At 49.3% G+C, this 15,455-nt stretch overlaps 1 protein-coding gene across 4 annotated transcripts in view; it reads left to right on the top strand.

The window, feature by feature from the left end:
- Syk (spleen associated tyrosine kinase) overlaps positions 1-15,455 on the top strand; it is a 70,523-nt gene that overhangs the window by 19,533 nt on the left and 35,535 nt on the right. For all 4 annotated transcript variants that reach the window (XM_075969631.1, XM_075969630.1, XM_075969632.1 and 1 more), the window contains exons 2-3: positions 5,808-6,264; positions 7,453-7,613. In XM_075969631.1, the coding sequence (XP_075825746.1) occupies positions 5,851-6,264; positions 7,453-7,613 (575 nt within the window). In that variant the 5' untranslated portion in view covers positions 5,808-5,850. The remainder of the gene's footprint in view (positions 1-5,807; positions 6,265-7,452; positions 7,614-15,455) is intronic.

The raw sequence follows: 15,455 nt of genomic DNA, 5'->3' as shown, positions 1-15,455 counted from the left end.
CTCAGAGAAGGAGAGGTAGTGGGGAGGGGCCATTGAACCCTCAGGTGAGACTGACTATAGACACTCCTTCTTGTCATTTGTATGCAGTTGTGCCCTAGTTGCATGTGGTGTAGGATCTCAGGCAGGGGCTGGAGCATGTAGGCTGGGGAAGACTAGAGAATAGATATTCTAACTATGTAGGCGTGGACAAAGCCATCGTCTTTGCTGGGTACTGATCTTCCAGTGCAGTTGCTTTAGGGTCATCCATGCTCCTGTCCATAAAACCCTCACCCATGTTCTGTAACTAAGCCTAATGAACTCATTGGTCCTCTACGGTGAATTTTGGTGAACTCAAAATTCTTTGGGCCCTCATGAGGAAGAGGAAAATGTTGTTTATGTTTCCCCTTTAGGTGGAATTTCCACAATGTCTGCTCATTGTTGAGAATGATCATCAAATAGATAAGGGAATGTTTGGTTATTTAATGTATTGGTGAAACCAAAGACACAAAGACAGGCCATATAAGATTTGTGGTCATGACATAGCAACCAAGCTAGTGGTTTCCAGTCAAGGGCACCTATGCCCCAGAGAAGACCTGGCGATGCCTGAAGATGGTTTTTGGTTTGCATGATTGGGGAATGAACTGCTCTAGACACCCAGTGTGTGGGCGGCGGGATGCTGCTAAATCAGCTCAGGTGGAAGAGAAGCCCCTACTACCATAAGCACACATACCAAAGACTCGTCCAGCCCCTCCATCAAGACTGTGCGGGCTGAGCAGCTCTGAGATGAAACTGTAAAATGCTCTGGAGAAATTAATGGGTGTTATAGCGTGCCAATGCAGCTGTCTTCATATGTAAATAGAGGGCAGGAAGGCCCTCATGACCACATGTGGAAGAGAAACTGCTCATTCTCCAGAAGCCCCAGGCAGATGATAGACAGCTGGGGCCATCCATGGCTGTGTTCGTGGACCTCTGGCCCAGACCAAGAAGATCAAAAAAGCAACATGGAAGTCAGTGGTGCATTTGAAAGGGGCTTGTCCAACATGAAGCCATGTGGGAGAATTAGGGAGACATGGGCACCTTAGAAATACTGACGAGTAGGAAGAATGCGTTGGCAGGACGTCCCCTGCAGGCAGGCCCTTGAGGAATTAGGGAGCAGCAGGCGTGGTGTCCTAGGAGTATCAGGAAGAGCAGGGCTGAGGAGAAGAGGCAGGGAATCTGATGAGACAGCATTTCCTGCTTGAAGTATGGAGCATGTGACAGAAGGTTCCTTCCCACAAGAAGCTGTGAGCTCATGCAGGACAGGAGTGAGCTGCATCAACACAAACACAGGGCTGGGCCTCTGGCCAGCTGAGGTGTTGGGCTTCAGGGTCCTCTGGACTCAGACAACTTAGACTTTAAACATTTTCATTTAGGAAACTAGCAGTAAAGTCTCCAAAATGAAAGAGGGGCACATTCACACTAAGCGCATGTTTTGTGGCCATCTGGTAAACCTTGATCAAGCTGGCTGAACCGCCCAGACCTTTGAAGCTTACAGTTTTGCATAAGGGAAGGGTGGGAGCTGTGTATAAGAGAAATACACTTACATGAATTTCAATAAGAATGTGTTGGTGGGGAGCAATGGCAGACAAAGACAGACACCTAACAATCAGATCATCAGAACATGTGAGGGGATGGCAGGAACTTAGACCACAGGCCCGGGAAGGAGGAAAGTCACTAGGGAAAATGCTGTAACCCAGACATTATGCGTCCAGCATGTGAGGCATAGAAGCCATGTGTGGAACACAGCTGGGTGGACTGGAGTCGGGTCGAGGAGGGCCTTGTAGGCTGGGGAAGGTTTAGGATGTGCTGTGGATATGGCCATCTTGAGTGCACTGTGTTTACCTAGAAGGAAATGGACTAAGAATGAGGCTCAATGGGGAGAACCAGGTTAGACTCAGAGGTGGTGGACACCCCAGGCAGTGATGGGAGTGGGTGAGGAGCGCAAGTGGCTCGAGATTCTATTTGTGAAATCTGCTGCTTAGATGGACCCTAGAAACTGGCTCAATGAACCTCCCTTTAGATCCTTCACCCCTTGGCCACATCAGTGAAGATTAGGACAACTCTGCTCCAGTGTGTGCCCATTCTTGGAGAGCAAAGTCTTTCATGACTCTGGGGATGAACTATAGAGGAAGGGAGAGAAGGAAGGCTCCAGAAGGCCTTTAGCACTGTCTTGACTGGCTGTTGCAGTGGCTGTCATTTCCATTAGAGTGGGGAGAAATATGATGGGCCCTCAAAACACAGGGTCAGTGTGAGTGGATCTAGGAAGGTCAAGCTATTTCTTGGGTATCAAAAAGGAGCTTGGGGCCAGGCAGTGGTGGCACACGCTTTTAATCCCAGTACTCGGGAGGAGGATCTCTGTGAGTTCGAGGCCAGCCTGGTCTACAAAAGCTAGTTCCAGGACAGGTACCAAAAAAACTACGGAGAAACCCTGTCTCGAAAAATCCAAAAAAAAAAAAGGAGCTTGGGTCAACCAACACAACCAACACACAGTGAGGGACTCACTAGTAAGGCTGGATGTCCATTAATCATCAAGTATTCATGTATTTGTTTTTATAACCCTCCACCAAACACCAAGAGCTTCCCAGGCATGGGGACAGGGCAGTCCCTTTCAAGCCCCTCCCAGCCAGCCCTGCTAATGTGTTAAAGGGATCTTACCCTGTGATGATGGACCATAGAGACAATTGAAGTGAAGGAGGGGAGACAAACAGTCAAGGAAATCCCAAAATATTACTTCATGTTAAAAACCATCCCCTCAGTCTGGGTGCTAGCTCAGTCAGTAAGGTGCTTGCCTTGCAAGCACAGGATTGAGCTGATTGGTCAGAACCCCTGCAGAACAGCCATGCTTGGTGGCACAGAGGCAGAGACAGGAGGATTCTGGGGCTTGCTGGCCACCCAGTCTAGCCCGTCTGACAAGTTCCAGGTTCAGTGAGAGGCCTGTTTCAAAAAGAATGAGGTGAGGAATGATTCAAAAACAACCCCAATGTTGACCTCTGGCCTACTTATTATACATGTACACGAGCATCCACATGAACATGCATGTGTACACACGTTTCTTTACTTCTAAAGCCTTGTGTATAACTTACCTCCTAAAGTCCCCAAGAGAGTGAGAGATTTGCTGTGTTCTGACAGGCACCCCCCACACACACCTCACTACTGTAGAGCAACGTAGACAGGAGTGTACAGAAGTAAGTACAGGCTAACTCTGGGCAGAGCTGAACTAAGGAGGAACGAGGGGGTGATTTGTTAGGACTGGGGTCTTTAATCTTTCTCAAGTTCATGCTTTTATACAGTGGCCTCACACACTTGTTAATGTCAAACTAAGAAAATGTAGTGTTGAACTGAGAAAGAACGCGAGAGTTCTCAATACTGTTGAGGGTGTTGAAATGATCTCGGGCTGTGGACTCTCCCTGCAGTCAGAGGACGAGAGTCCAGACAGGACATGAAAGCCACAGTGGTAGGTGTGATGAGTTCAGTGGCACCCGGAAGAGCACATGTGTCAGGTAATGGTGACTCTTCAAGGGGTGGGGATTATGAAAGTGCCACTTCTGTGGCCAAGACTAAGTGAAAAGCTCAGTCTCTTCGTTTTTGTTTGAGGTCCTTTGGGAATTTGTTTGGTTGATATCTGTCTTAGTTGGGTTTCCATTGCTGTGAAAAGACACCATGACCGTGACAAATCAAATAAAGGAGAACATTCAATGGGGCCTGGCTTACTGTTTCAGAGGTTCAGTCTGTTATCGTCATGGTGGGAAGCATGGCAGCGTGCAGGCAGACACGGTGCTGGAGAGGGAGCTGAGGGTTCTACATCAGGATCAGCAGGCAGCAGGAGGTGAACTGGCTTGAGGTTCTGAGACCTCAAAGCCCAGCCCCCAGTGACATACTTCCTCCAACAAGGCCACGCCTCCTAATAATGCTGTTTCCTATGGATCTATGGGGTCCACTTTTATTCAAACCACTACAGTACCCCAGTCTCATTTCTGTTGCCATAATATAATATTTTGACAAAAAAAAAACAGTTTAGGGAGGGAAAGAGTTTATATGGCTTATAATTCCAGGTTGCTGCTCACCATCATGGGGAAGTCAAGGCAAGAACTTAAAGCTTCACACCCAATTAAGAGCAGAGAGAATGAGTGGACCCATGCTTGCTCACCGGCTGTTTGCTGCTTATGTTCAGTTAGCTTTCTTCACACAGACAGTTCAGGGCCCAGGAGTGAAGTGCTGCTACCCACATTTGGAACGAGTCTTCCTACTTTGAATAACAAACAGGTACAATCCCCCCTATACCTGCCCAAAGGCCCAGCCTGTTCTAGACACTTCCTCAACCAAAACTCTTTCCAGGTTGTGTCAAGGTGACAGTTAAAACTAACTAGCACAGTTGCTTTGCTCTGTCTTTTTATTGTGATCTGTTACATTTACTTATATATTTTACTTATCAGAGAGTCTCACTCTGTAGTCCAAACGAGGCTGAATATCACTATGTAGCCCAGGCTGTCCTCCAACCTGCAGCGACCTCTTCCGAAGCTGGAATCACAGGCAGCGTATACCACATGCCACACAAAAAGCTGAATTTGTGAGTTTGGCATGGTAGGCACAAGCTAATGCTTGCAGAGTCGAGACCCATATCCAGCCGTGAGAACTGCATGGTAGCCTGGTTAAGAGGAGGATGGACCAGGATGAGATCCCGAGTGGGCACGAGGAGTGCCAGCCTTGGAGAGATATACATGTGGGGGCAGGTACTGAAGCTATCCATGCTCCAGGTTAGAGCCCAGGCCAGGCCAGGAGCAGCTGCTGTCTGTCATTTCAGCATGGCACTTCCTCCCTCCAGCCAGCACATGCATTACTTGCCGTGTCAGAAGTCAGGTCAAAATGAAGATGGCTTCTTGGCAAGGAGAGTGCCAACACCATCCTTTTTCCTTCCCACTGAAAATTAAAGGGGCTGCCTACTAGGGAAGGAGGCTGCATTGCCATGTAGAGTGGTGATTCCCTGAGGCTGTGGGCCATGGTGGGGACAGGGAGAGGCTAGTCAAAGCAGATGGAGTAACAGTGAGCTCCCAGAATTAGGTCAGCAGTCCTTGCTGATTCTGTCCCATGTACCACCATCCACATGCAGGGTGTGTGTGCCTTGAGCACTGTGTCAAAAGACTACTATACACTTCTCTTTTCTGTCTATCTTATTTTGGATTTGTGTTGCTGTGTAGAGACACCATGTCCATGGCAACTCTTATAAAGAAAACGTTTAATTGAAGTGGCTCACTTACAGTTTTAGAGGTTCAGTCCATTGTTATGGCGCGGAGCATGATGGTGTGCAGGCAGACATGGCGCTGGAGCTGAGTCCTACATCCTGCAGGCAACAGGAAGTCTACTGACTGTCCCACTGAGTGAAGTGTGAGGAAAAATCTCAAAGCCCGCCCGCACAGTGACACCCTTCCTCCAACAAGGCCGCACCTACTCCAGCAAGGCTTCTCCTCCAAATAGTGCCTCTCCCCTTGGGGACCATTTTCTTTCAAACCATCACATTGTATCTTTTTAGAATTCTTTTTTTTTTTCCACTAGAAAAAAAATCATGGTGAATTGGGTCACCTTTGTTAAAGGTCATGGATTTGGTTAACTAACCACAGTGCATTCTGGGAAACTGGAAATTAAGTAACAGAACCCCCGTGCCGAACAGGGCAGTGTGCTCATTCTAAACTAGAAAGGCTTATGTCCCTGTGGAGTAGGTTCTGGTGGGTTTAGCCAGTGCCCCTTACTGTTTGGGTTCCTCACTGTGGCTAACCCATCTCTGTTATCCCCAGGTACTTCCCTCCATACCTCCTGGAATTCTGAAGGGGTGCAGACATGGCAGGCAATGCGGCAGACAGCGCTAACCACCTGCCCTACTTTTTTGGCAACATCACCCGGGAGGAGGCTGAGGACTACCTGGTCCAGGGAGGCATGACCGATGGGCTCTACCTGCTGCGCCAAAGTCGCAATTACTTGGGTGGTTTCGCCTTATCGGTGGCACACAACAGGAAGGCACACCACTACACCATCGAGAGGGAACTTAATGGCACCTATGCCATCTCCGGCGGCAGGACCCATGCCAGCCCGGCGGACCTCTGCCACTACCACTCCCAGGAACCTGATGGCCTCATCTGCCTCCTCAAGAAGCCCTTCAACCGGCCGCCGGGGGTACAACCCAAGACCGGACCCTTTGAGGACCTGAAGGAGAACCTCATCCGGGAATATGTAAAGCAGACATGGAACCTTCAGGTGAGTCTGGCTGGTGGCCACTGCTCCCTGAGACCGTGGAGCCCTGTCCCGGAATCACCCAGAATCCTTTGCGTCGTTTGAGTGGATTTTCCAGCTTCTGCTACGGTCCGGATGCCTGCGTGGCCACGCCTCTCTGGGCCATTGTTCCCACTCCATCCTTACGTGTGGTCAGAGCCTCATATTCACATTCCCTCTGCACTCTGTTCTCCTTTCTCCACATGTGAGAAGGCTGAGTTTTCATTCTGTCCTTTTTGTTTGTTTGTTCATTCGCTTTTGTTTTCTTTTTTAACTTGTCAGTAACCAAACTCTGGCTATTCATTACCAAGAAGGTAATTTTTTTTCCTCACTGGGAAAGATAAGGAAATCAGTCCCCTCAGCTCTTAAGGCGACTCTTTTTATTTTCACCTTGTTTCCACGTGGTCCAGGCCACTCACCTGTGACTCCTCTGGTGACATTTCCTGCAGGTGGGGAGGGGCAGGATGGGAGTGAGGAAAAAGCTGAACCCTGACAGACAGAAAGCCACAGATGCCTTCCTCACATGCATCTTCTTTAAAACATTTTTCTTTGGTTCCAATTATTTTAGCATGCACGCACATGTGCGTGCATGCGTGTGTAGTGTGTGTGTGTGTGTGTGTGTGTGTGTGTGTGTGTGTACACAGGGGAGGAGGGTACAGGTGCTATGACACGCATGTGGAGGGCAGACAACTTGCAGGGGTCGGCCTCTCTTTCCACCAGGTCAGTCCCAGGAACCAAACTCAAGACAGTCAGTCTCAGCAACAAGCGTCTTCACCTGCTGAGCTACCGCACTTTCCCCAACCTCACACACATCTCAAGGCTTCTTACCTATTAGGAAATGACTGTGTTTTCACCCAGAACCTGGGTGGAATATATAGCTTAGCTGTCTTTGGAGGATCCATTCTCTGACTCCAGGGGTATATGACCTACATATGCAATTTTTTTTCTGAAGGGCCCATCTCTTCAGTCCAAAACATATCCCTTCGTTTATACACTTGAAGACATGCAAGTAATATTACAAGGACCTGCTGGTTCCCTTATTTTAGGCAGTGCACGAGAGGAGGATGAGCGAGGGATAGAGTAGACTTTGGTCCTGATTTGCTGCGCAGAACCTGGAACACAGGTCTATCTTCTCTGTACCTGGCCGGCTCACTCTCCCTCTGTTCACTGCAGGGCCAGGCTCTGGAACAAGCCATCATCAGCCAGAAGCCCCAGCTGGAAAAGCTGATCGCTACCACTGCCCATGAGAAGATGCCCTGGTTCCATGGCAACATCTCCAGAGATGAGTCGGAGCAGACAGTCCTCATAGGATCAAAGATCAACGGAAAATTCCTGTGAGTATCCTGCCATCTCCCTTCCTCCTACCACCAGGGCCGCTCACCTAGCGGTAACAGCTTCCCCATGAGTAGAACCCAGGTGGGCCCACGAAGGTGTCACACCTTCCCATCTGCCAGTATGGGAGTTGTTGTCGTTTGTGACCCAGCATGTGTTTTTATCTAGTCTGACCATAAAGTGTGACATTGTGCTTAAAGAAAACGGTGTTCAGCCACATGAGGGTTGAGTTTGGTATCCAACATGGTAGAACCAGAAGTGCTTTGGATTGGGAATGTTTTGGATACAGGATATATTTGCACATATGTAAAGAGATGTCATGAGATCTTACCCAAGCCTGCACTAGAAAGTCATTGACCTTTAGAAACACTTTATGATTATGAAATGTCTTGTGTGTGTAGGTTTACCTGCTCATGCATGTAAGTGTGTAATGCAAGTGTGTATGCATGCATGTGGAGGTCAGAGGTGGACATTGGTATCTTATTTATTTCCACCTTATTTATTTATCTTAATATCCCATCATCATCATCATCATTATTATTATTGTGTGTGCATGTCAGTGGGGGAAATACCTGTGCCATATAGTGTGTGTGTGGAGGTCAAAGACAATGTCCATGGAGCTGATTCTTCCTTTACACCTTTACATGAGTTCCAAGTATTGAACTCAGGCCTTCGGGATTGGGGGCAACCATATTTACCCAATGAATTTGTTTTCTGGCCCTCCCTTCCTGACTCATTTTTTGAGAAACAGTCCCTCACTGAACTTGGAGCTTGCTGCTTTGTCGATGCTGACTGGCCAGAAGCCCCCAGGACTCCTCCTGTCTGTCCCTCTCCAGGACTGAAATTACAGGCACCCACTGGCACACCCAGATTTTTACATGGGTTCTTGGGATCATCTGGGGACCCCATGCTTGTGTGATAAGCACCTTACCCACTGAGCCATCGTCCCAGGCCCCTAGCATCAAGGTAATTTTTCCCATGATCTTTTTAGTGTTGTCAGAGTAGGGTTGCTCAACCCAAATTCTGTTTCCAATGGCAGGCAGGCTGGACACCATGTGGTGACGGAACAAAAGTCAGGCAGCACAGTTTGCTCACAGAGATCTGCCCCGGATTTTGGACTTCTGTTTGTGCTTGGAACTGCGTGCTAATGCAGACATCCAAGAGCAAACCCCTGGGAGCTGCTCATATCAAATGTGGGTGTGGTTGTCTGAGCAGAAATGGGTCTATGGGCTTCAGCCTGGCCAGTTCAGTAGCTCAAAATTCAGAAGGTCCTGGGGCCGTGGTCCAACTAGGCAGGGTCTGTGGTCCAGAGAGGCAAGGAGCCGTCTTTGTGTGGGTTTGCCTTTTCTTCTAAAGATGCGCCTGCCAAGGTGATTCTGTGGCAATGCCTGTGTTTGGTGTCATTCAGTGTCCCCACACAGAGGCTTTTGGGGTTCTAAAAAACCACCCCTATTCCTTCCTGAACCAATGATGTCACATCATGGTCAGGTGCATTGATCAGCACCAGGCTGTCTTCCTAGAATCGAGGGTGTTTTCTCTGCATTTGCATCTAGCTACCTCTTACTTCTGATGTTAAAAAAAAATTTTTTTTAGGGGCTGAAGAGATGGCTCAATGTCTTAGATCACTGACTACTCTTCCAAAACACCTGGGTTCAATTCCCAGCACCCAGGTGGGGGCTCACAACTGTCTGTAACTCCCGTCCCAGGGGATTCACCACCTTCTTCTGGCTTCTGCATGAACTAGGCATGCGTGTGGTGTACAGACATACATGCTGGCAAAACATTCATAGACATAACAAATAGTAAAATGAAAGTTGTTTTAGATGATCTTAACCACTTCTTAAAAAGAAATAAATCAATAGGTGAGATCAACAGACCCTGGTGGCGGGAATGTGATGCTCTGTGGGACAGAAGCCGCATCACAGCGAGGCTGGAGGAGGAGGAAGACAGCTTCCCCTTGTGTAGATGCACAACACAGCACTTTCCTGAGATCCGGCTGCTTCGCATCTTTGAGCAATAGTTTCTGGCACAAATACCCTAGGGTAGCAGGCAGCATTGTGCCATGTTGAGCACCCAGAAGACATGCTGACCCCCAGAAAGCTGTTGCCCTCTTGCTGCCTAGAGCTGTTGTTCTCAAGCTCTTTGGGGAAGTACTGGGGCCACAGATTGCCCATGTTCTGCACTCCTATGTTTCCCCCAGGGACATATATAAGCCCACGCAGAAGGCAGAAGGTCCTCCAGCAGTCTGTCAGTCATTTGCACAGACATCCCACGCCTCTTCATGCCACATTCCACCCCAACACTGGGCTTGTAGTTTATGCAGGGCACTCTCAAAGCTTGCATGTGTCCTTATCAGTTAGTATCAGAGCTCAAAAAAAATGCAGAGGCCTCACAGACCAGGGCCCTACCTGGGTGGCTGTGTTTCCACAGCATGCTCAAATCCCTTTAGGAGTGGGTCTTTCATCTGTCCTAAATGTCCCCTGTAGACACAAACCTTTCAGACACTGCCCTTTCTACCTTTGCCTTGCCAAAAAGCCAGCCCTAGTCTTTCCCAGACTACTACTGCTCCACCTGCAGGGTTTGCCCTTGGCTGGATATGTGGAACTTCAGCTAAGGCTTCACGTCAGGTAGGGTGATAGTCATGCATGGAGAAGTGGGGCCCTTTTTCAGACCCCCCTTCAGGTCAGTTATAGGATCCAAGTCTAAGGGACTATCTTCTCCAGGACGAATTCTCTAAGTCTGGTCTTACTAATTGAAACTCTGTCTCTCTGTCTCTGTCTCTGTCTCTCTCTCTCTCTCTCTCCCTCCATTCCTCCTTCCCTCCCTCCCTCCCTCCCTCCCTCCCTCCCTCCCTCTAGCTTTCCAAGGTCACAGACCGGCTTTGAATTCACTGTGTGTCCAGGCTGTCCTTGAGTGTGTGGTCCCCTGCCTAATCCCCCTAAGAGCTCCCAGTGTGCACCATTATACCTAGTTTCCACAGGACTGGGAACTGAACCCAGAGCTTCATGAATACCAAACAAATTCTCTGCCCACTTACCCACATCCCTAGCTCTGCATCACTGCCCTTGAGAAATAAGGTGCATGTGAGCTCACAACCCAGTGTGTGGTCAGCATGGGACTGAGTTTCCTCTCTGTGACTGTGTGGTTTCTCCACCCTTAGCATCAGGCCATTCCCCTCATGAGGGAATCTAGGGGATCTTTAAACAGAGGAAATAGAAGGCAGCATTCTTGAGACTCGGTAACTGTCTCGTGCTTCCTGGCTTCCTACAGAACCTCATGAGCTCAGCTGTTTCTGGCATGGGTCTCTCACTCTCTTCTTTTGTCTGGTGTGTGAACAGGGCATGTAGCCTGTGGGACACCATCCACTGGGACTCCTGGGCCCCAGTGAACCCAGGTTGCCCCAACCTTGCTCCATCTTCCTTCCTCCACACAAGTATTCACATGTTATGGGAAACAGAGTCAAAGGCTCCCGAGAACTCTTGCAAACCAGCCCGGACTCCCAATCCATAGCAGGCATCTGTCCTGTTTCCCCAGTGGCAGTGAGCCAAAGTTTAAGGAGATCTTGAACTTGATTGAATAACCCAAAGCTAACCCACTTACAGTTCACTCGTAAAATGTCCCTTACTTTTAATGAACATCCAGGGCATAGAGTTTGTAAAGTCAAAACTGGATTACACTTACAGCTGGCTGTCCTCAGAAAGGGCATGTCACCCAGGAGTGCCTGCACTGCCTGGAACAGCCAAGGGTCTAAGGCAGCTGTTGGCTTCTTCCTTCTCTGTTTCCTTTTCAGGCAGATTTTTCTTTTTGTTCATGTTTTCCTAAAGAATGTGTCTTCTGTCACTTGCTAATCACTCCGTGTGCCCATCCCTCCTAGATGAACATAAGTAGAGTCTTCATACACAAGGAACAGAGCTCCCGGCCCTGTCATGGCCACTGGACTGCAGAAGTCAGTTCTGCAAGAGTCTACCCTCATACACACAATGTTTGAGCAAGGGGGGGGGGCTGAGTCATGAAGACCCTGTAGTCTGTCACCTGCAGCCTCGGGTTTTGTTTCCAAACAGTTGCGGAAGCTCTGCACACAGAGGCAGAATGAGAATTCTCCATGGACCATGAGTCCCCTCTAAACATATCTAATACGATGCCAGTGCCACCAAATGGTTGTCATACCGTTTGTTTAGAGAATGATAATGGATCTGGATCGAGAGAGACAGAACTTAAGAGCATTGACAGAGGACCAGGGTTCAGTTTCCAACACCCAATTTGGGCGGCTCACTACTGCCTTTAATTCCAGTTACAGGGGATCTGACATTGTCTTCTGCTGCCTGCATCACACACACAAAATTCAGAACAAAGTTAGTCTTTAGAACGAGAGAACAATGACAAGAAAAAAATCTGCATGTGTTCAGTCCAGGCATGAATTTTCTCTGCAAATATTTCAGTCTGTAGTGGTGGCTCCATGGATATGGAGCCCACAGATACAGAGCACTGACTTTTACTGAGGGATGTGTGAAGGCATAGAACATGCCGGGCTGGGTCGTAGTTCTGTTTCATGCCCACCTCACTGTGCTGACGGGATTAGAGGCTATGCGCAAGGAGCCACCTGCCCAGGGAACAGCACATGCGAGTGCCTTGAGTTGGGAACAGGCCAGCGGGCCAGCCCTACCATAGCCAGTGCAGCATGAGAAGCATGAGATGGAGGAAGAGGGTGGTGAAGGCTCACAGTCCTCCTGTGTGGGAAGATCCAGGCCTGCCTGATATTCAGTGGGGCCTGTCTGTCTCTAGTGTCCTGAATAGGTTATGGTGAACAGGGCAAACCGTTGCTCTGAGCTCCTAGATGCCAACCCAGGTACTGAATAGTTGGTATCACGGCTGCAGGATCCTGCCCTCTTATGCATGAGTACAGATGCTGCATTTAATGCTTGCTGGAGGGCAAGGTAGCCTGTGTGTGGCTGTGCTGTGGGGACCCCAGAGCACAATACAGGATGCACAACTCGCTCTGTGTGCCAGCTTCTACCCTGCTCATAGAAAGACGGACCCCAAGTCTTCCTCCTTCCTCCATCCCTTTGTGCAGTACTCGGTGGCGGGGTCTCTGTCATTTCTGTTCACAAATACTTGCTGTGTGGAAACTTAGTGCACAGAGAATGGTTTGTCTCCACTGCCCTCCCTTACTCTCGGTACCCGCTGAAACAAGGTGAAGGCCCAGGCAGCCCACAGTAATTGGTGGAAGCAGAAGATTACAACCTTGATCTCATTCAGATATGTTCATGAGCCAGTGTAGCAAGGGAGCAAGTCCTCTGTCTTAGGACAATGTTCATTGCTACCAGCGTAAAGTCCCACTTTCTCTCAGGTGTAAGCATGGGACTTGAAAGCCTTCCCCACCTCCTCTTTCCTTCCTCACTCCATTAGCTTCCCACCCTAATCTCTCAGCTACCTGCAGAGAATGACTGGGAAGACCCAAACAACGAGAGTAGACCACCAAAGCTCTCTTCACACTAAAGAAAGCACATAGCCCTGCCCCCACACACCCTGTGCTCCCAGCCATCTGGGCTGGGCTGGAGCTTGAGGATGGCCATGCTGCCCTAGGAGCTGAGTCCACCCTGGTGTATGCCACTGTGACAGGCCAGACTCTTCACACCATCCTTCATCCCCACGGTCCTCCCCATCAAAGAATCCATGAGTAGATAAAAGCTCCAGGCCTTCAGCCAGAATCTGCAGGAGCTCTTGACAAAACCTCACAACATACAGGAATCCCCAGGGCAGCTGTGGAGACGGCAGGCTACTGTTGTAATCCCAAGAGCCATAAATGTCATATTTGTGGAGTCATCCATCCAGGAAGTCACTAAACTGCTGTTTGAGCCATAGTTCCTATTTTCTGACTTGGGACATACATTGTGCAAACCAAAAAAAAAAAAAAAAAGAGCACAGAAGCAGTTATTCATTCAACAAGAGAGTCATGTGTCTGACTGGATGAGCGGCAAGCAGCACGGTGGGATCTGGGTTTCGGTGACCACAGACACAGGCCTTCCCTCCCACCTCACCATGTCATTCATGTCCACATGCTACAGAGCCCGGAACACAAAAACATGCCACTCCCTGCCATGGTATCTCACCAATATGTGTCTATGTATATACATATTTAGGAGCATGTATCTACATACGTATATGTTGGGTGGGGTCAGCAGTCAGCAATCAATGTCTCTCTATTGCTTTCCACCTTGTGTTTGGAGGCAGGGTCTCTCATTGAATCTGGTGCTCACTGATTCTGCTAGGTCAGCTGGCCAGCAAGTCCATGGCATTCCCTTGTTTCTGTCTCCCCTGTACTTGCTGGGATTGCAAGTACACACTATTACACCTAGGGATTGAACTCACGTCTTCACACTTGTATACTCCACACTTTATGGGAGCCATCTCCCTAGCTTATTGTCTTCTAGGATTTAGTGACACTGTTTCTGCCCCCACATTCTGGTTGCTGCATCTGTGTATACATCTACTTCTCCTCATTCCCACTCATTCTAGGTGCCTTGGGAGCAAGGACTGGGCTCTTGTCTTCAACAGCTACAATCTTAGCGTGTACAACAATTCCTCAGTGGGAGGAACTCTGAGGCAAGGGACTTTCAAACGGCTCTGAGAGAGGAAGAGGTGGTTAGCTGGGGGGGAGCATCCTAGCAGAAGGAGTATCTGTGAGAGCCCTAGGGACCTACATGTTGCATGTGACCAGCCGTGGGAAAGGAGGTGGCCAGACCAGAGAAGAAGCTTCTGTGAAGTGACTGACCATATGACATTTTCAGAGAGCAAAAGGACTGCTACCTGAAGGGGAGGGGAGGAGGGGAGGAAGGACAGAGGGGAGGAGAGACAGTGGGAGGAGAGGCTGGGAAAGGAGAGGTGGGGGAGGCAGGGAGCAGGGAGGAAGGAAGTTACACAGCCTGGCTGGTTATCCTGTGGGGCAATGGTGGAACTTAGCAGCTACTTCAATCGCCATCCGGGGTTGAGGTCCTACTGAGTGGAGCGGACATCAGGGTGGTGAATTAGGAGTCCAAGGAGGTGGCAGGAGTGGGGTGACCTGGTAAGGCCTGGATTCCAGCCAGAGAGGTGGGAAGCTCAGCAGACAGATGCCGGAGAGAGTGCCCTGTGAGGACAGACGATTGCAGTCACAGCCGTCACAGCAAATAGGTGGACACAGCATTCTGATGACGCCCAGGCTTCCCTCACTGGGGGAGAGGACTTGGAGAAGACTGAGGGAGGTCCCAGGAGAGCAGAGCACCATGGGTAGAAGAGATGCCCCCAGGTGATGGCAGATTAGCTGGGTGGAAGAACAGGTGGTCCCACCATTGTCTTGTGATCGCTTGCTGGGAGGGGACACTTTGAGGGACCCCTGAGAAGTGGAGTTGGAGACCAGGTCTGAGATGGGCCCATCCAGATGTCTTCAGGGGGTGAGAAGGATGCCGTTTGTGATATCTGAGTGATGGAGGGGGGATTGAGGTGGGGAATTTGAGAAAGTTCATCAGAGAAAGGCACCCGTGTGGTTACTGGATAAGGAAGATGGGAGCTACATCCTGTGGGCTTAGCTGGCCTGGGAGCTCCAGATCATCCCTGTCACTTGCTGTTGGGATGGCCCTTGGCACTTCGGTCTTTATCAGTGTGTGTGATTGGAAAGGACTCCCACGTGTTCCCTTTCCATAATAGCTTATTAGTGCCTCAGTTAAGTCCCAAGAAACCCTTGTTTTATGTATTCAGAGCAGAGTGCACACACAATTCGAGGGAGTGTCTAAATATGTTTCTCTGTATATGAATGTGTGTGTGTTACTGAAAGTTTAGCAGGTGTGTATGGAGGGTCCCCAGCCCCT

This window comes from Microtus pennsylvanicus, chromosome 4 (assembly GCF_037038515.1).
Source record: "Microtus pennsylvanicus isolate mMicPen1 chromosome 4, mMicPen1.hap1, whole genome shotgun sequence".
In the NCBI taxonomy this organism is placed as follows: Eukaryota; Metazoa; Chordata; class Mammalia; order Rodentia; family Cricetidae; genus Microtus; species Microtus pennsylvanicus.
This window is presented reverse-complemented; position numbering and strand designations above follow the sequence as displayed.